General features: G+C 43.3%; 3 protein-coding genes across 9 annotated transcripts in view; 2 read left to right on the forward strand and 1 right to left on the reverse strand.

Annotated features, from left to right (window-relative positions):
- Window positions 1-602: 602 nt before the first annotated feature.
- On the reverse strand, window positions 603-5,603 carry idh3g (isocitrate dehydrogenase (NAD(+)) 3 non-catalytic subunit gamma). Its single transcript, XM_034536909.1, has 13 exons — window positions 5,474-5,603; window positions 5,145-5,192; window positions 4,880-4,891; window positions 4,452-4,549; window positions 4,247-4,362; window positions 4,078-4,138; window positions 3,781-3,913; window positions 3,304-3,437; window positions 3,084-3,186; window positions 2,836-2,982; window positions 1,750-1,844; window positions 1,566-1,626; window positions 603-1,191 (listed from the first exon to the last, which is right to left on the reverse strand). The coding sequence occupies exons 1-13, from the start codon at window positions 5,552-5,554 to the stop codon at window positions 1,090-1,092; spliced, it is 1,191 nt and encodes a 396-aa protein (XP_034392800.1). The 5' UTR covers window positions 5,555-5,603; the 3' UTR covers window positions 603-1,089.
- Window positions 5,604-5,775: 172 nt separating this feature from the next.
- On the forward strand, window positions 5,776-10,998 carry fam3a (FAM3 metabolism regulating signaling molecule A). Of its 2 annotated transcripts, none has more exons than XM_034536910.1 (10): window positions 5,776-6,099; window positions 6,696-6,727; window positions 6,837-6,944; window positions 7,225-7,248; window positions 7,378-7,504; window positions 7,873-7,931; window positions 8,014-8,064; window positions 8,171-8,255; window positions 9,317-9,443; window positions 9,820-10,998. In XM_034536910.1, the coding sequence occupies exons 2-10, from the start codon at window positions 6,715-6,717 to the stop codon at window positions 9,916-9,918; spliced, it is 693 nt and encodes a 230-aa protein (XP_034392801.1). In that variant the 5' UTR covers window positions 5,776-6,099; window positions 6,696-6,714; the 3' UTR covers window positions 9,919-10,998. The 2 variants fall into 2 exon arrangements, with proteins under 2 accessions (XP_034392801.1, XP_034392802.1); XM_034536911.1 differs by having other exon boundaries at window positions 5,778-6,103.
- Window positions 10,999-12,124: 1,126 nt separating this feature from the next.
- si:dkey-151g10.3 (serine/threonine-protein kinase WNK3) overlaps window positions 12,125-20,510 on the forward strand; it is a 37,232-nt gene continuing 28,846 nt past the window's right edge. For all 6 annotated transcript variants that reach the window (XR_004609778.1, XM_034538116.1, XM_034538113.1 and 3 more), the window contains exon 1: window positions 12,125-12,708. The gene's annotated coding sequence lies outside the window, so the exon portion shown is untranslated. The remainder of the gene's footprint in view (window positions 12,709-20,510) is intronic.

The raw sequence follows: 20,510 nt of genomic DNA on the forward strand, positions 1-20,510 counted from the left end.
CAGTGAGCTTTATCTAATTTGGAGAAAAATAATCTTTATTCCCAGCAGGAGGCCATTGAGCTTATTTCTTTGAAGCTGAGGCAATGAATCAAGATAAATCATAACAATGAAAAGTTCTTCTTTTATAAAGGCATTATACACTCAGCTGCCATATTAGGTACACCGAGCCAGTCCCGCTATACATCTTACCTTCACGAAGGTTATAATGATAAAGTGTGTGGATAGCTTAAAAATCTACTTACTTTTTACCTTTAAAACTTATTGAGAGATGTTTCATATTCAAACTTCAGTCAAAATAGATCACAATAAGGTAGTTTTTTTTCTTTATTGATAATATTTGTGTTATACAGTATACATAACCGATCAAGGGGTTATTTAACCCATGATTAAATAAGTCTTTTGCTACCCGGCTTTAAGCACTCTTGCTTGGTTAGACTAAAAGACAACAGCATATTTTTCTGACGTGAGCCAAACTTACTTTCCTTAATCAGAAACAGAACATTTATAACAGGCAACCCAATATTTAAGTTACAGTATGACAAAAACAAAGTAAGGCATTAAATGAACATAGCACATTGTTGTTAAATAAAAGACTAACATAATCGGCATGTGGAAAGATTTTAATGATCCACAATGAAGAGTGCAGAGTCATATCAGGATAATATCTATAATAATTACCTGGGAAGTGTAGTATCATGTTCCTAGATAATATCTATTTCTGACCCCAACATGTGTTCGGCACAGCAAGAGACATTTTCATGTTTCATAAAAATAGGACCACAGATTTTCAACTGAATAAACCTGATGAACTCAGGAAATATCCTTACAGGATTTATCAACTGATAGGAGTGATAATGGAATTTGATCAATGGTAAACCATTTTTTAATAAGTCTTGCGAAGGTCATTATTATATGTGAAACACACAGGTGTGGATAACAGGTTGTTTGTACAGTTATCCGTAAGCTTTGTGTACAACAAAAAATAGGAAACGTCCTGATGTCAGCAATAAGGCTCAGCGCTATGGCAACATACATGCATGGATAACCTGTTCAAACTCACACCTCTAATGTGGGTGTGTGTGTGTGTGTTTAGAGCTCAGATATGAGCGGCCCTTTACTCTGGATGATCCTCATGATGGACTGGACCACATCTGACGTCGTGCCCTGACCCCCAATATCAGCTGTGTGCAACTGCAAAACAAAAAAACAGGAAACTCAAAAATACACCATAAATATGGTGAAAAATGAATATATATATTTTATTTTTAAAGCGCCTGGATGCAAACCATTTCCCACTGAGTAAAAATTAAATAAACATACGTATTATCACTTAAAAATGGCCTTGGATGATAAGCAGGTCAAGTGTTAAAATGAGCTCAAGGACTTAATGAATGTCAATGCAAAACAATGTAAAGCCAGAGGCCATACAGTGTAGCACTTCATAACAGCTGTGTGACATTGAAAGAGCAGGATGCTGCTTTGTGTTGATGTATTGTGATGCCCACTGGGAAGCATGCCAGATCTGCCACCAGGGTTAGCTTTGTGGCAGGTGACCGAAGACTTACCCTGGTTTCATTCATAGTAGTGAGGATTGCATTTCGGATCATACTTGCGTAGCCATAAAGCCTGGACAATTACAGGAGAAAGTATTATTATTGATTTACTGGTATACCCAGTGAAAGAGCATCATATCTCAGATGGAACCACAGGAGTGTGAATATTAAATGTATTTTATCTGGAAAAGCTTACTTAAGATGGTCCAGCATCATGCAGCTGGCGAGCAGCATGGCAGTGGGGTTAGCAATGTTCCTTTGCGCAATGCTCTTCCCTGTGTTCCTTGTGGCCTGAGAGACACCGAACAAAAAGGACAAGAGTCCAATTATATCATATTTTAATAATAATATTTAATAATCATTTAAAAACAACAGAGCGGACAGCCCCAGGGTTGGGATGGTTACTTAAAAAATGTAATCCATTACAATGACTAATAACATGTCTGAAACCCTACATGTCTGAAAACCCTAATCCAAGTATCACAACATTAATTAACAACAGAAATAACTTTATTAATTTCCTTTTGAATTACCTCAATACCAAATAAAGACAAGAGCTAAAATATCACCATTATTTTGTACATAAAGCTAAGCCTAAATTATACCTCCCAGCTGTGAAAATGCCATAATCATAATCATCCAAGGACTCTAATCTAGATACACAGATACACTTTCATTTTTAAATTTTCATTTCCTTTATTATTTAAATTCTTAAATGTAATATGTCCTGCCCTGCTATTTTATTTTATTGTATATATGTAAACATGTTTGCTGCTGCTTCAAGAAATTTGGGGATGAATAAAGTAATATCTTATCTTATCTTTTCTTTAATCATCTGACACAATAGTGTTGCCAGATTTGAACAGCAGCACACATTTTAATCAAATTGAGTTAACCTACATGGAAATTTCCAGGTTTGTCCCGTTTCCTGTTTGCTCATTTCCTACAAACCTTCTCTTCATGCTAGAATGCCTCTTGGCAAAAAGAATAATCTTGATGAACTGGAAAGTGCGCAAACCCTCCTGCTCTGTGATAACTTCCACTGTCCTGTGTTGTTGTTCCTCTTTTCTACATAAAAAACAATAGGGAAACTCTCACCCAGCTAAACCACTTTTTAAAGGCCATTGTGGGAGACTTGTGTCGGGAAGTGCCATGTGTGCACATGGTAGTAAATCTTTATTTTCTAACATTTTTGGATCTTAATTACGTAATGGCCGTTCCATATGTTGCTTTACTCCCCCCCAGCATGTGTCCCACCAACCATAAACTGACAAACACTCACCGTTTCAAAGACAGCGTAGTCACGGCCGTAGTTGGCCCCAGGCACGAGGCCCGGCCCTCCCACCAGGCCTGCACACACGTTGCTCACCACGTTCCCGTACAGATTGGGCATCACCATCACATCAAACTGTTGGGGGTTGGACACTAGCTAAAAACAGAGACAAACAAAGTAATGGGTGGACAATTTAGATATAGCAACAATCAGAAACTTTTCCAAACAAAGAGCCATGTCATTCTATCCTCGGTCACCTGCATGGTGGTGTTGTCCACAATCATGCTGTCAAATGTGATGTCTGGGTAATCAGACGCCACCTCCCTGCAACACTGCAGGAACAAGCCATCACCAAGCTTCCTGTTGGAGCAGAAAGGCAAAATTCAACATTTCCAGCACCAAAAAAACCCCAATATCATGCAAGATTCGGATGGCCCGACAGTTCCGGCACAATACCTTTGCCTCAGAGTAACTCACATGATGTTAGCCTTGTGCACAGCGGTGACCCTTTTGCGACCTTTCTCCCTGGCCAGTCGGAAGGCATAGTCGGCAATCCTGAGGGAGTTGTTCCTGGTGATGATCTTGAGACTCTCCACTACACCTGTTACACTCTAAAAGAAGAAAGGAAGGAGAATGACAGCAAACACTGTTAATAATGTATTAACATTGTTATTGTGAAGTAGCATGTTTAACTGACACAGATCCTTCTGCTGGGGAGAAGGTAAAATCAGGCTGTACCTGCACATCGCTGATGTGCGTGAGTAGTAAATGAAAGCTAATTATCACTTAGCTAACTGTTTAGCTGTGCATGTAAACAAATAATTTACTTGTAATAGTACATGGGTAGTACCTCACTCCCAAAGAGAGGAAAGAAAAGGAGTAAGACAGACAGAGAAGAGAGGAAAGAAGTCTTTTAAGGAGGGAGGAGAAGCATTTGTTTCTCTTCCATCTAACCTCGTGCTCCAGACTGCTGTACTCTCCCTCCGTGTTCTCCCTGATGATCATGATGTCAATGTTCTTGTGGCGAGTTTGAACTCCAGGGAGCGACTGGCAGTGCATCACATTGGCATACAGGTCTAAGCTTGTGCTGTTAATACACACATGGAACAAGAGAGAGAAAGAGAGAGGTTGGTGGGGTTGGGATGTCAGGAATAAACAATATGCCAACTGACACAAAGCCAAAATGATGGAAGAAATTTAAGGCAAAAGAGAGCCTATATCAAGGTAACAGAATATGTCCTTAAAACTCACCGTAGGAGATTATTTCTGGATTTGACGGATGGCGCCATGGTATGTTTGGTTTCTATGTTACCTATAAGGAGAGTTTACATTAGTGTCATGCTCTTATTATATAATACATGCTTCTCACAGCTGTGCTTTGCTTTCATGATCTGCATGTGACACAGAAAGGTTTACTTGCCTTTGAGGGCAACCCCATTACGGCGAATGGCAGTAATGGCATCATTGATATCATCCTCCGACTCCAGAGCAGAGTTGACGTGCACCACCTCAAAGTCCACCGGGACACAGCTGAACCTACAGCATGAAGAATGAAAACCGAGGCTGAATCTGAGACTAGTCTGTAGTCAACACTTTGAACAGGATTTAGTTTTGGTCTCACCAACCTGAAAACCTCTCTGACATGATTAAGCAGCTCTGGACCGATTCCATCTCCAGGTATGAGGGTCACAGTGTGTCTGCCTCCATACTTTGCAGGAGGGGGCTGTAAAATTAGCATTTCATACATTATTACCTGCCCTCCATTTGAAGGACACAGACTGGTGGTTTTGCAAGTTTTAACCTAATTGCAAATCACCTAATACATGAAGAACAAAGCTGTTATTAAACTTAAATTAGGATAGAATTACTATCCCAGATATATATATTATTTGTTTGACATGACGTGATGTTTCATGACTTTATGACAATAGGTGTTCTAGCCATAGTAAGAGATCTTTTTTTCTACATCACACAGTGCAAGAATGAAAGGTAATGTCCTGTTTTGTTTATGAAGTGATGCATTGTGGGATAGTAAACCATGTCGGCTACTTACAATGTCATCTCTCTGTTGTTGACGACAGACAGCAAGGAAAGCAGAAGGACACAAGTTAGATAGTAGTTTGATAGCCATGTAAAAGAGTACCAAAGAGTACTGAGGTAGTATAACCTCTCCTCCACTAAGAGGTATGTATCAGTCCCAGGTTACATTAAAACAGGTAGTTATCAGTTAAAACAAACACAAGAAGCACCCCACCTCTCCCACGTTGGACTCAAAGATATACAGCTTATACAAATTTGTTACAATTTAAGTTACTCACACTATTTCCGGTCTTGTTCCTGTGACTTGTGAGAGTTGTTCCAAATACCTGAAATACAAAGCAGAGAGAGAGACAGAGATGTTGGTTAGAGCGTGTTTGTAAATGCATTTTTAATCAGCGCAGGGTTCAATGCAACCAACTCTATATCGGCGCTTTTGAAAAGACGTGGAAGAAGACCGCTATGTTGTTCACTTTCAACGGTGTATTGGCCATATGACCTTGTGTGGCCATGACATCATGTAACGTTAAAGGAGAAACATAATTTATTCGGAGCCAGACAACAACAACGTGCACTACCGATGTGACTACAGCTACGTCGCTAGTCTTACTTTGACCGTATGTCCAAGGCGTCCACCCCAGAAGGGATTAAGGATTTTGGACATTGACATCACAGCAGTGTGGGCAGCCATCTTGACGTTCAAGAACTGGTCGCGTGCACGATTAGGAGACGTGCTCGCGCAATTATCACAATGTTTTTTTGTCAATGCAAATAAATATGAATTCAAAGATAGATTAATAGGTTGTGTGACAATATATGGAGGGACAGACGTCTAATCACATATCTGGTCAACGATAATAAAAATGTAATTCATGGTACTAACATAAATCTGGGTCACGTGAACAACTTTGCGCAGACTCAGTGGGAACGAGCGATATACGGAAGACGCGACAGTTTGGAATATACTTTTTTTATTCCCATGCTTGTGAAGTGCGAAGTGGCGTCATACGACTTGTGTAAATAATCGACTGGGGTTATTGATTACATCACTTCTTCTCATTGAAATCTGATTGACAGCAGAGGAGCCTCGATGAGGAAACAGCGGAAGAAATAACCCCAAGTCCCTTGTGGCGAGAGCAACAGCTCCTCTCTACCGGTCATTGACGTTACATGCTAGCGAAGCTGAGGAGGAAAGGGCAGTAACGGTACTCGCCTGAAGCGTGGACAGTGGACACAGTAGGTACCAGCTGTCGTTTCTCACTTAAGTTCATATAAGTGATCGATTATGTTGTCAAAGGAATTAGCATGTGCTGTTGCCATATGTCTGCGGTCCTTTGGGTGTTCATGCCACCCCTTCAAACGTGATCTCTGCAGAGCCATCTTGAAGGGCCACTGTGAAAAAATGAAAGCTTTAGGTTATAATGTCACACTGAACTTTGAATGCAATTGCCACAGATGAATTGTATTGCAAATGTTGTGATTTTAAGGCTTAATTGTACCAGTTTGATACAAGAATACTCATCTTTTCCTTCAAGACTTTACATATTTTGTCAAACTCTTTTTAAAGTTGCATAAAAACATTACAATATACAAATTGTATCATAGCCTTTTTTAATAAAAACGTTTAGAATTTAATCTGCCTTTTTTTATTTGATGGTATTTGTTTATTTTTCCTCCTACTGCAATTATCCTCTACTTCATACATATTTAATTTATGAGTTTACAAGTTCTGTCGCAAATGAAAAAAAGGCACTGTAAAAATAACCTCACCTGTCAAACTTGGAGGAAATTCAAACCACCATAATGCAGCTTTTTGTTGTGTCTCTATGTAGGTTTGTGAGACGGTGAATCATGAGATTGACAGGTTAGTTGAAATTGCATGTTCGTTATAGTCCACTCGATTGTGAACTGGTTGGTCTGGTTGTAATTTCATGTACGTTGCCTGAACTGGTGGGACCTGTTTCTCTTATCAGTTCCCCTTAGAGCTGTGGCTGTGCTGCTGTTGGTGGGGCTCACCTGGCTCTTAGTAAACACATTATTTGGAGGGGCGAGTGGTTCATCTGTGCGGCATTTCTTCAGCGGTAAGAGAAATGGTTCTGAAATGATAACTTAATAGACAGGAAAAGAGTTAAGTACAATTTGTCAAACTAAAATGGCTACTATAATTGAGTATCTATCTGGGCAACGGTGACAAGCATTTTCCCCCATTTATTTTAGAGATTAATTTGCAACGCTAAAGATAGATTGTGATGGTTGATGTTTTTGTGATGAAGAACTAGGGTATAATATACAGTATGATCAAGCAAAGCCTTTATGACATAAGATTAGTTCATTTGTATGTAAACATTTTGTATTTTTCAGGTGCAAGCGAGAAACCAACAGTTGGTAAGTAAAAGAAACTATGATTATAAAACATTTTGACTACTCTTCCTGTCAAGTATGATCATGATATGATTAATGTTGTGTCCTAATCATATTTCTTATAACCATTGACTATTGTGTCATATCTTTTAGCTGAAACCCGCCCTCGACGGTATAAATGTGGACTTTCAGCTCCCTGTCCCCCAAAACATTTGGCGTTCCGCTTGGTGTCCGGTGCGGCCAATGTCATAGGGCCCAAGATCTGCCTGGAGGACAAGATGTGAGATTCTGTGATTATTACTTTATTTATGTAAATCTATGTCTTTGTCTCCCCTGCTGTCTTTCTTTCTTTCTTTTTTTTTGGGGGTTTCACACTCTGTTCTTTTTTCCCCCTGTGCTGTCATAACCAGGCCTCCAAGCCTGTCTGGGGAGCTGAATGCAAGTATTCTTTCAGTCCGTCTGTCCCCCTTGTCTTTGTTTTTGTCTCTAGTCTTGGTTCTTCTTATATATATATATATATGTTGTTGTTTCTCAAGTGCCAGGCAGTTTGTACAAGTGTGTAGATGGACGTGTACTGTATGTACAAGACAAGTCTTCTCCTGAAGTGGCTCAGCTAGCTTGTAAATCATTTGTGTTTCTGTCTCTAAGGTTAATGAGCAGTGTGAAGAACAATGTTGGCAGAGGACTCAACATAGCTTTGGTGAATGGTAAGCATGTCCTCATCATTGATATTTTAAGCTCCTTTTGATTATGTGATAATAATATTGAACTGATGTTTCTTTGCTCAAGGGGTAACTGGAGAGCTTTTGGATACAAAGCCCTTTGATATGTGGGCAGGAGGTAATGAAAACCAGACACTAACGTTTGATATACATTTCACATCATAGGGTTTGGCAATAACACGCTATAAACCACAGGACATGGCTCATATGATGTTCGTTTGCAGATATTTCCGACCTGTTGAAGTTTATCCGGCCGCTCCATGAAGGAACACTCGTGTTTGTGGCTTCCTTTGATGACGCAGCGACAAAGTAAGAGTCCATGATGGGCAATCAGTTCCAGCCCCTCTCTTTTCCATTTAGATGCACCTCAAAACAATTTGTCAGATCAATCGAGATAAAGAGATAAATTGTCGGCTGAAGCTAAAGGATTGTTCATGGTGCATGTTGTGTGGCACCACTGCAGAGAAAAGCATTTGTATAGCGTATTTTCATTGCTAAACACAAGTAGAACATAGTAGGTCCAACCAGTCTATTAAACCAACAGCTGATGCATATCAGCTTATCTGCTCTCACCATGCAAGCCAGATTCAACATTATATTCTCCACTATTGTTTAAGAATCCATACGTAATGAGCTAATTGGTACATTCTATATATCTTTGAAGTTCAACACCGGGAAAGAGCAAAGCTCCAATTGTCACTGGCGGAGGTGAGCGGTTGCCTGCATGGCTCCAGGCCTTGTTGAGTTCTAGTCTGTCTGGTATCAGGTTAGCAGAGCAGTCGGACTTTTAGATGCGGGTAATGACGAGCCCTTGTGGTGCCACAAAGAATCAAGATTATATTTTGTTAATTACATGTAATTAATTAGTTATTGAACACTGGATGCCTTTTGGCACCTCAGAAAATCTTATGGCTTAAAAGCCTCAGAGTTTTAAGTGGTTGAACCGGACAGATTAGCTCTGAGACCATATTAAAGCCCAGGAGGAGCCCACTGAGCAATGTGATTGGCCAGTAAACTCAAACCGAGTATAAGCACTCCATTTAAACCATAAGCCCTTTTGGGTCAGGGGAATGGAAAATGGACTGTCTCGTCTTCCCAACACTGAAAGTGCTTTACACGACATGTCACCATTCACCAAATCTCTCTCACACACACACACACACACACACACACACTGATGACAGGGGCTACCATGCAAGGTGCCACCTGCCCATCAGGATGTAATCTAAATGCTCATTCACACAAACTGACCGATTGCACTATTTGGGGTTCAGTATCTTGCAAAAGGACACTTCAACATGCAGACTGGGGGAGACGAACCCACTTAACATTCATTAACCTACTACCTTATCCTCATTTGCGGTTGACAGGATGAACGACGAGTCTCGGCGACTGTTTGACGATCTTGGGAGCACAGCAGTGAGGGAGCTGGCCTTTAGAGACAGCTGGGTGTTTGTTGGAGCCAAGGGCATCGAGAACAAGAGTCCCTTTGAGCAGGTATGTTACTCTCAATGCTGAGATAAGATGTAAGATTAGTTGCTTACATTAAAAATGGTATTATCATACTGCAACACAATAAGGAGGGGGTATACCCATGTACTAATATCAGAAGAGAGTTTTAATATAGGTGTTAGTGTACACTGTAGATGAGACTTAATTCAACATTTTGCCAAATTAAATATCCATTTCACCTGTAAATGTGATGCCGCATGATAAATGTTCGTGCTTCTATCCTTGTATACCTTTTTAAAAATATATATATTTACAGTAACATGCAGTGGAAAACAGGCTGCAGTTAAAACTTAGTTGAGGTTGGTGATCCCAGTCTGTATTGTTGACATCAGATCTGTTTGCCCTTGGTTGCTCCCATTAGCGTATGAAGAACAGTAAGAACAGCAACAAGTATGAAGGCTGGCCTGAGTCTCTGGAGATGGATGGCTGTATTCCTCTGCGGCCACCCCTGGAAGGATAGCTCTGCCTGCTACTCTCTCGCACACAGTACAGTCACACCTGGGGTGGCAGCAGTGGCTCCAAATGAATATTGAAAAAGACAGGAAATGGCTGAATGACAGAAATCTCCCACAATCTGGGCCCCAAACATCATTTGATTTCCCCTCTTGTGGCAGAGGCAGGAGTTGACTGTAAGGATTTTCTTGGGACTTAATGTATTTAAAATTACTGTAACTTGTTATAAAGGATTTGTGCATTAAGCTTTGTCAGCTATTTTTGAGCAGACATAATATTGTAGAAACAAGGAAATTGTTTGTCAGGTGACGAGAAACTTGATTGGCCAAATGTTTGATGACCAAAGTTGATCGTTGACTAATGAATGAATGCAGCTGGAGTAGGTCTTCCAAAGCCATTGTAGGAAATGGAAATGTTTCCTCTCTGCAAGCCTGTCTGTCTGTAAGGTGTCAATCTGCAGGCAAAATACACACCTGACTGGAAACCCAATCCAAGTCAACATAAGTAAAACCTTTGAGGTACAGTAATAGTTTAAATGTCAGACCAAGCACCAGGTCTTTTGTCACTTTCTAATCCGTTGATATACTTTCATTGTGTTGATACACATTTCACTGATATTGTTATGTCTAGTTTTAGCTGCCATTGCTTCCTTAGAACTTGACACACTCCAGTTATCGCTTGCTCCATGTTTACAGGTCATTTCCCTTTGATGAAACTATTTATTTTTATATTTTTAGAAAAAGCACAAGAGAGTCATGGTGTGGGTTCATCGTATCACTGCCCATGGATACAATGTTGTATAAGGCCTGCAAGCAATCTTCCAAACCGAGTGCTTTGTTTAAAGATTCAACCTGTGTGTGTGTGTGTGTGGTTGTGTATGCTGTTGTTTAATGTATCTGCCTGACCTCTTGCAAGCCTAACAATGAAGGAAATATATATATAAACAATTACAATATGTTACTGGATGGTTAGATGTTAATTTTACCGGCCTTTGTTTAATGTAACCTCAAAGTGTTTGTATACACAGCCTCACCTTCAGTCTTTATAATGTGACAACAATAATCATGAATAAAACGCTCCGAATGTTTCTTGTGTTTTATTTCTTCTCCTCCCGGTCCAGAGCGATCTTCAGTAATGTGTCATACTTGAAGAAGTGCACTAGAGGTCGACACAGGTCGTTTTCTGGGGTTACTCTGTTTCTTCTGCTCAAGGCATTTGTTTCACTCAGCATATGTCGTGGTGGTAATAAACCCTGCGGGCAGAATGATGAACATTTACGGTATGAAGGTTAATTCAGTGGCATCGCAGACTCCTGTTGCACATTGAATCTGAGGGCTGTAATGTAATTTACAGAAACACGATACCTTTTATAGTGCCATTTAGCTGTGTTCTGACCCATTCAAGTGCTTTTTTAAAAGGTCGTGATTTCGAGTTGCATATGTACGAATGAGTACAGTGTTTTTAAGGGACTGTGGGTTATGTGACGTTCAAAGGGAGAGGCAGAAACAACGAGCATTATTAAGGTAGAAAGGTTGATGGAGTTCAGCGCCTACGACTTCTGTCTGGCCACATTACGTACGTACTCTTTTTAGGGTGTTTTTATGTCACCAATAAGGTTTAAGATGAGATGCATACTCTTGAGAATTTAAGTGTGGCAGCAGAATGTGTTTATATTCTTTGTACATTATGAGCATTTAATTAAAATAGAGGTACTGAATGCAAAGTCTTTTGTCTGAGGGTAATTTGGTTGGAGGTCTCCAATAAATACAAATGTCTACAATAACGTAAACATAATTAATGGTGCCAGCTTAGACATCAGGATTCAATGACACAGAATAAACTGCAGGAGCTCAAATAGCTCCACTTGGACCAACTGCAGTAAAATGCCCCATGCACATTAATTCATCTGTAATAATAATCTAATAGTATGATAACAAAGGGGTAATTGCTAGCATTTACTACTTCTACTTTTGATACTTTAAGTACATCATCCTTATAATACTTCTGTAGTTTTACTCAGGTGTGATGCAGAACTTTTGCTTTTTACAGCGTTGTACTTCTTTTATTTACGGCTGCTGCCCTAAAAGCGAAGATTACGAGGAGCATTGAATGCAGCATTGAAGTCACATAACAAGCCGTTGACGTGAACATGTAGCGCCACCGCCCTCTTGTGGCAGAGGGCGGTAACTGCTGGGCATCGCCGTCCTCGGGACGATGAGAAGCCCGGTGCCAAATGAGAGCAGGCAGACAGAGCGCGCTCAGTGGGCTACACACCCGAACCTGCCGAAGGCCGTTGGAGTCGTGCGTTGTAAATTATGTACATAAGTTACTGATATTATTCGGGTCCACATGAATGGCAGCAGCACAAGTTGGAGCCGTTAAACCGAGCAGCAAGAGTGAACATCTGTAAACAGAGAGCACTGAATTACACCAAGTGCTCTCTGCCCGGCGCGCGCACAGACCGAGCGGCTCGACGACTCTCGTGGGGATTTTCAAGCAGACAAACACCGCAGCGACGCTCGTGAAATGTAAAAGAGAGGAGAAAAAAGACTAATGGAACCGCACATTTTTTTCTAAAGCTTTTTATGTAGATGTATTTTTTCAGTGGGTGTAAAAATAATTTTGTAGGCAAAAAGCCCTCGTGTAAATCGTGTGTAATAACGTTTGTAAAAAAAGAAAAGCTACAGGGATACTAAGAAATCCAGTTATCAGTAAGTGAGCTAGCTATCTGGGCTGAGCAGCTCGTTTTTTAAAATCAAGATACCGCTGGACCGGCGAGCTACTATGTTGCATTCGGGTGAGTGATGTTTGTTTTTATTCATTTACAATTCAAATATATAACATTTGTTATTCCAAGACAATGGCCCCCAAGTAAGCTATTATGATTGAGTTATGTCTGTCTGAGTAGCGCTCATTATTTCGCATATGTATCCTCTATGGCTGGTTAGTGTGCTGATTACAATTATAATATGTACAACACTCAAGTCAAGTGCAGAGCTGCAGGCAGACTGACTGACAGGCCCTCACTCCGAGCATGTTGAGCGCATGATTGTGCTGTAAAGGCCGGGATGTTTTGGGAGGTTTGATTTGTGGCAGTGGCAGCCGTCTCGGTCACTATGCGCTCGTGTCTCGTATGGTGACTACTTTGTGTCTCTCGCCGTGTGCATGGCGTTTCTAAAGTCAGCTGAGCTACCCGTTAGCCAATGGCTGCTCTTCGTGGGGCTCGCACATCCAGGCATCATCGTGTCGTAGCCTATAACGTGCACTCAATGTATTTGGCTTCTGAACCAGTGACTACTACATGACCAGCATCATGGGCTATTTTAACAATATTCTATATATTAATATTATACAATATTATATTGTGGGAAACGTGTAAACCTACATAAACATAAAATAGGAATAACATCAAGCGCTCCCTCACAAATAATATATATATAGTATATACTGTATATATATATAGTATATACTGTATATATATACTGTATATATGATGGTGTTCTACTCTAAATATTAGGGAGGATGCTATATCTCCTAATGCCCGTCAGCTGCTAAATATGGAAAGCAACACTAGGCTGATAAAAGTTCAGAGAGTCAAAGAGGCTGCAGAGTAGTAAGCTACTTTAGTAACATGTAATCCCCATTCATCGTTGGCTTATTACAGAGCCTTTCGCTCACCTGGATTAGAGGAATCCTTCGGTACGGGATGATTGTGCCTGCTGAGGGGAAAGAAGGAGAACAAAAAGGAGGGTTAGATAACACATATAGTCTCTGTCCGTCTCCCTCAGTGAACAGTGCTCTGTGTGTGCTACCTACACTCCGCTCTCCCATGCTTGACCTGGATTGGACAAAAGTCCTTGTTGTGTTTCCAGCCTTTGGTTTCCCTAATGGGGAGAGAACAATCATTGTGTGTTTGATTCTAGTGGCCAGCATTAGATATTTTTCATCAGATTTCAAAAACCTTGCCCAAGACGCACAGGTAAGCAACATGTGCTGAACCAAGTAGTCAGAGCAGCTTTAATTGCATTATCCCGTTGTGTACATTTGCACACATAAACCTAAATGACTGTGCTGGTGGGTTTAGATTGGTTATTAAGATCTGTTCATTAAGAAATTAGCTTGTGGTTTCAAACTGAAGGGTTTTCTCTTCCCTGCCTGTGTGTATTGCATCAGGCTTGTCCTGAACATTGTAATTCACTGTAATTGTGCCGCATAATCACAGATTGAGCTTGGCAGCCGCCGGTCTTTCAAAGCGAAAACCGCACAGACAGTTGGCTCTTTGAAGGTTCACACCGGCCACTTACAGGGATATTTCATGTTTGACTTCATGACAGAAGTCATGCCTCTTAGACGGGGCCGTGATGAACTAAGTCTTTGTTTCTACCTGCCAGTGTGGTTTACAGCTGAGCTGAGAGTTCATATGGAGAGCTGTGATCATCAGAGTTGCTGCTTGACACTGTGCCATTTGAATGTTGGTCAGCAGCTCTCAGACCTGGTGCTTCCTCTGCTTCGTCTCCCCACATCACGCAGCCTCCATCTCCTCTTTAAATCTCTGTTAGACTAATACTAAATTGGAAAAGTACTAGATAGAGAGAGTGTTGCATTAATTAGTTATTGTTACAGGCAGGTATTGGTTTGGATTTGATATAGACAACACCACTAATGGCTGTTCCAGTACTCAATCAACTAAATTCAACATATTTCTTTTCATATTTCTCTAATTTTAAAGTTTTTAGCTCATTCTTTACTCCTAAATATCAAAGCTCCCTCAGTCTAGTCATCAACAGGGGGATGATATGCAAACTATTGAAGCTGGCAGTTGAAGAAGGAACCATGTTAATAGTTCTGATGGTACACTTGTGCTCCTCCAACTTTACACCCGACATACACCTGTACTCATTTGGTGATACTTAAAATAAGTTAGAAGTTTGCAAATAACTGATAAATAGTCATTTCAATTTTGAAAAGTTATAACTTTTAAAACTCAAAACAATTTTCTTAATTTATTTTTTGATGTAAAAAAAAGAAAGAAAGAAAGAAAATAAAAGTCAGAAAAAACTGCTAAATGTCTTTGAAAGACAATTCATGATATTGAATTATAGCCCGGCCTTCAGATTGCTTGTTTTGTCCAACTAACATCCCGGAGCCAACCTATTTGCAGTTAACTGTCACTGAAGCAAAACAAAGAAGCAAATCCTTGCAATTGAGAAGGTGTAACCATCGTCTATCAAAATAGCTGACGATTAATTTTCTGTTGATAGACCACCCATTAATCATTTGAGTTGCACAACTGTCTCTTTTCCTCTTTGCAATAAGAGCATATAAACAGATTTACAGCTAATCAGTTCTTCACTCTGCTCCCTCACCGTCCTCCTGTGACACTGGACATATCTACGGAAACTATTCATTTGCTAACGTAATCACCTTGTGTTTTCAACATTATCTTGATCACTAAAAGCATTCCTCCTCCTCTCCTCTCCTCTCCTCTCCACAACTGTAGCTTCTTTTGTCCCGGCAAAAATTTAGATAGTCACTTCTTTCATTCACACAAACATTGGCACATATTTTATTAGGCAAAATCCCCCCCAGACCCTTTTTTGTCTGTGCCCCCCCCCTTTTATCTCTCTCTTGTTCTCTTTCACACACACATTTTTCCCACCCCTTCTACTGGCCGGCCCCCCTCTCTCCATCCCTTCTTCCCTCTCTCTCTGTTTGAAACTCTGCTTTCCGCCTGCTCCCACAAACTACAATCCCTTCCTGTCCCCCTCGCCACTTTTTATTCACTCTTTTCATCTACACATCCCCCTCAATTGCAAAAGCGGCACTATCTACATGCACACATACACACACAGACACACACACACACACACACACACATGCACACACACACACATACTGTGCCTCTCCCTTTGTTTGTCTGCCTAATTTTCCAGCGGCAGTTTGGTTTCAGGGGATTAATGTGTGTATGCCCATTAAGAGTGCAGGACACAAATAGGGTTGCAGTGTATATGTTGTATGTTTTATAGATTGTGTAGAAGATGTGAGACTGTGTGTGCACGTTTGTTTGTGTAATAGAGTGTAGAAGGAATGTAGGGCTTTTGTTCTTCTTGTCTTAAAACTGAGCACAAACAACAAGAAGTTCCAACAAATACAAATGTGGCCTTCAGCAGGTTGGGAGAATCAAACAGAAATCACAGCTTTTTGTAATAAAGCAAAGGTGTCACAATGATTTTCACTGCACCGTTCAGAAAGGATGAGGCCGCTGCAGGTGCTCTCCCCATGCAGGAGCCTCACAGAAGCCTGGAGGGCAGGCAGGGTGCAGCACGTCAGATGTTTCACTTCTCGTGTCCTCACAGCACTGTTGGATACATGACAACAAAGTCACACTTTCAGCTGCAATGTTGGTTTCCTTACCTTCAACTTGGGTTTACCTTGTTGCCCACATGGGCAGTTGCTTGGTCATTTTCCTGGTGTCAGGAAATTCCTTTCCACATTCTTTCATTGAAAGGGGGTCGTGGGAGAGATGGTCTGCTTTTGATGTGTGTGTGTGTGTGTGTGTGTGTATGTGTGTGTTTTTATGTCAGTGTATAAAATATAAAAGTAGTGTGAGAGGGACAGAGAGGGAAAGAATGAGTGAAACATAAAGTTTGTTCCAGCCTGCTGGTGTGTGTCTGCTATCTGTGTCTGTGTTTGTCTGTGTGTGTAGGTGTGTGTGTGTAAACTCGACGGGTGAGAGAGACAGTGATGAGGTTGAACGTGTTTGATGTACTGTGATAACTCTGTCCGGTATGTGGCTCTCATGGGAACTCCTTGCCCTGGGGACATGGGTGAATAAGCTCCTGTTTAAAGGGCAACTTCCCTCTCTTTATCGCCTGTTGTTTTTCCTCCTTTATGTTCCCCACATCCTATTGGCCTTTACCTTTTTAAACTCTCTGTCCAGTACAGTATGTCCCCACTGGGTTGCTTAAATCAGTATTTGATAGAAGATGAATATAATTTTGATAATTAATATTTTAATTAAGTAAGTGTAAGGATATGCTTTTTTTTAATACTGTAATTTTGAATGAAATGCCTTTGGGCTTTCAACTTTTGGTTTGACGAAAAATATAAATTTGCATAAATCATCCCAAACTCATGGAAATTGTAACAGACATTTTTAGCTATTATATATATATATATATATATATATATATATATATATAATGAAAATAATCACAATACACAATAGAGACTGGTAGATATTTTGAGTTTCTGTCAAGGTAGCTAACACTTTAATATGTGTTGCTCTGCAGTACTAGACCACCATGGTCCTGATGACAGCACTGCTTTGTGTAAATATTACACTTGCAGTGTTTTCTAACAATGCAGTAACTTATTAGTCAAGTATTTGGGTAATTGGTTTAGCCAAAAACACATTAATGTCATTCAAAATTCCAGAAAATAAACTATTGAACAATGTACAGTATATACTGTTTCCTATTTCGTAAATCACTTACAGTCCATCCATCCATCCATCCATCCATTATCACCCGCTTATCCGGGGTCGGGTCGCGGTGGCAGCAGGTTCAGCAGGCCGACCCAGGCTTCCCTCTCACCCGCAGCACTTTCCAGCTCATTCTGGGGGATCCCGAGGCGTTCCAAGGCCAGCCGGGAGATATAATCCCTCCAGCGTGTCCTCGGTCTTCCCCGGGGCCTCCTACCAGTTGGACGTGCCCGGAAAACCTCTAATGGGAGGCGTCCAGGAGGCATCCTAACTAGATGCCCGAACCACCTCAGCTGACTCCTTTCGACACGAAGGAGCAGCGACTCGACTCCAAGCTCCCCCCTGATGTCCGAGCTCCTTACCCTATCTCTAAGGCTGAGCCCGGCCACCCTACGGAGGAAGCTCATTTCGGCCGCTTGTATCCGAGATCTCGTTCTTTCGGTCACGACCCAGAGTTCGTGACCATAGGTGAGGGTTGGAACGTAGACCGACCAGTAAATGGAGAGCTTTGCCTTCCGGCTCAGCTCCCTCTTCACTAAGACGGACCGGTACAGCGCCTGTTTTACTGCTACAGCCGCACCGATCCGCCTATCGATCTCCCGCTCCACCTTACCCTCACTCGTGAACAAGACCCCGAGATACTTGAACTCCTTCGCTTGGGGTAGGCAGTTTGCCCCCACCTGGAGGGAGCAATCCGCCGGTTTCCGGCAGAGCACCATGGCCTCAGATTTGGAGGTGCTAACTCTCATCCCTGCCGCTTCGCACTCGGCTGCAAAACGCCCCAGTGAATGCTGGAGGTCACGGTCCGAGGAGGCAAACAGGACCACATCATCCGCAAACAGCAGAGAGGCGATCCCGAGACTCCCGAACCGGATCCTCTCCGCCCCCTGGCTGCGCCTAGATATCCTGTCCATGAAGGTCACGAACAGGACCGGTGATAAAGGGCAGCCCTGGCGGAGGCCAACACCCACCGGGAACGTGTCTGACTTACTACCGAGGAGACGAACACAGCTCCTACTGCAGGCATACAGAGACCGGATGGCCCGTGCCAACGGGTCCGGCACCCCATACTCCCGCAGCACCCCCCACAAAAACCCCCGAGGGACCCGGTCGAAAGCCTTCTCCAGGTCTACAAAGCACATGTAAACTGGTTGGGCAAACTCCCAGGACCCCTCCAGTAATCTTGCGAGGGTAAAGAGCTGGTCCACTGTTCCACGACCGGGACGGAATCCGCACTGTTCGTCCTGAATCTGAGGTTCGACAAGCGGTCGGAGCCTCCTCTCCAGCACCCTGGCATAAGCTTTTCCCGGGAGGCTGAGCAGTGTGATACCTCGATAGTTCGAGCACACTCTCCGGTCCCCCTTCTTGAAGATGGGAACCACCACCCCGGTCTGCCAGTCCATGGGCACTGTTCCCGACCCCCATGCGACACTGAAAAGGCGTGTCAACCAAGACAGCCCAACAATGTCCAGCGCTTTCAGCATCTCAGGGCGGATCTCATCCACCCCTGGCGCCTTGCCACCAAGGAGCTTTTTGACTACCTTAGCGACCTCTGCCAGGGATATGGGTGAATCCACCCCAAAGTCTTCCGGCGCTGCCCCCTCTCCGGGGGACATGTTGGCCGGGTTTAGGAGTTCCTCAAAGTGCTCTTTCCACCGCCCGACGATGTCCCCAGTCCGGGTCAGCAGTTCCCCCCCCCTGCTGAGAACAGCCTGGGGTAGACCCTGCTTTCCCTTCCTGAGCCGTCGGATGGTTTGCCAGAACTTCCTTGAGGCCAACCGAAAGTCCTTCTCCATGGCCTCCCCGAACTCCTCCCATGCCCGAGTTTTAGCCTCCGCGACCATCGTCGCTGCAGCCCTTTTGGCCCGCCGGTACCCGTCAGCTGCTTCAGGAGACCCCTGGGCCAGCCAGGCCCGAAAGGCCTCCTTCTTCAGTTTGACGGCTACCCTCACCCCCGGTGTCCACCACCGGGTTCTAGGGTTGCCGCCACGACAGGCACCGATGACCTTCCGGCCACAGCCCCGAGCAGCCGCGTCCACAATAGAGGCTTTGAACAAGGTCCACTCGGATTCCATGTCCCCAGCCTCCCTCGGGATTTGTGAGAAGTTCTTCCGGAGGTGGGAGTTGAAGACCTCCCGGACAGGATCCTCTGCCAGACGTTCCCAGTTCACCCTCACTACACGTTTGGGCTTGCCAGGTCTCTCTAGCCGAGTCCCCCGCCATCTGATCCAACTCACCACCAGGTGGTGATCAGTTGACAGCTCTGCTCCTCTCTTCACCCGAGTGTCCAAGACATACGGCCGCAGATCAGATGATACGATTACAAAGTCGATCATTGATCTCCGGCCTAAGGTGTTCTGGTACCAGGTACACTTATGAGCCACCTTATGTTCGAACATGGTGTTCGTTATGGACAAACTGTGGCTAGCACAGAAGTCCAACAACAAAACACCATTCGGGTTCAGATCGGGCAAGCCGTTCCTCCCAATCACGCCCCGCCAGGTTTCTCTGTCATTGCCCACGTGAGCGTTGAAGTCTCCCAGGAGAACTATGGAGTCGGCAGGCGGCGCCCTTTCCAGGACCCCTCCCACCGACTCCAAGAAGGCCGGATACTCCGAAATGCTGTTCGGTGCATAAGCACAAACAACAGTCAGAGCCTTACTCCCCGCAACCCGTAGGCGCAGGGAGGCGACCCTCTCGTTCCCCGGGGAAAACTCCAACACAGCGGCGCTCAGCCGGGGGCTCGTGAGTATCCCCACTCCCGCCCGGCGCCTCTCACCCTGGGCAACTCCAGAAAAGGACAAAGTCCAACCCTTCTCCAGGAGCTTGGTTCCAGAGCCCATGCTGTGCGTGGAGGTGAGCCCAACTATATCTAGCTGGTACCGCTCCACCTCCTGCACCAGCTCCGGCTCTTTCCCCGCTAGTGAGGTGACGTTCCACGTCCCTAGAGCTAGTCTATGCTGCCGGCGATCGGCCCGCCCAGGTCTCCCGCCTGGCCCGCCGCCCGGTCTACATAGCACCCGACCCCGATAATTCACCCTGCGGGTGGTGGGTCCACAGGGTGACAGCTGCTCCATGTTGTTCTTTCGGGCTGAGCCCGACCGGGCTCAGCCACT

This window comes from Cyclopterus lumpus, chromosome 7 (genome assembly GCF_009769545.1).
Source record: "Cyclopterus lumpus isolate fCycLum1 chromosome 7, fCycLum1.pri, whole genome shotgun sequence".
Taxonomy (NCBI): domain Eukaryota; kingdom Metazoa; phylum Chordata; class Actinopteri; order Perciformes; family Cyclopteridae; genus Cyclopterus; species Cyclopterus lumpus.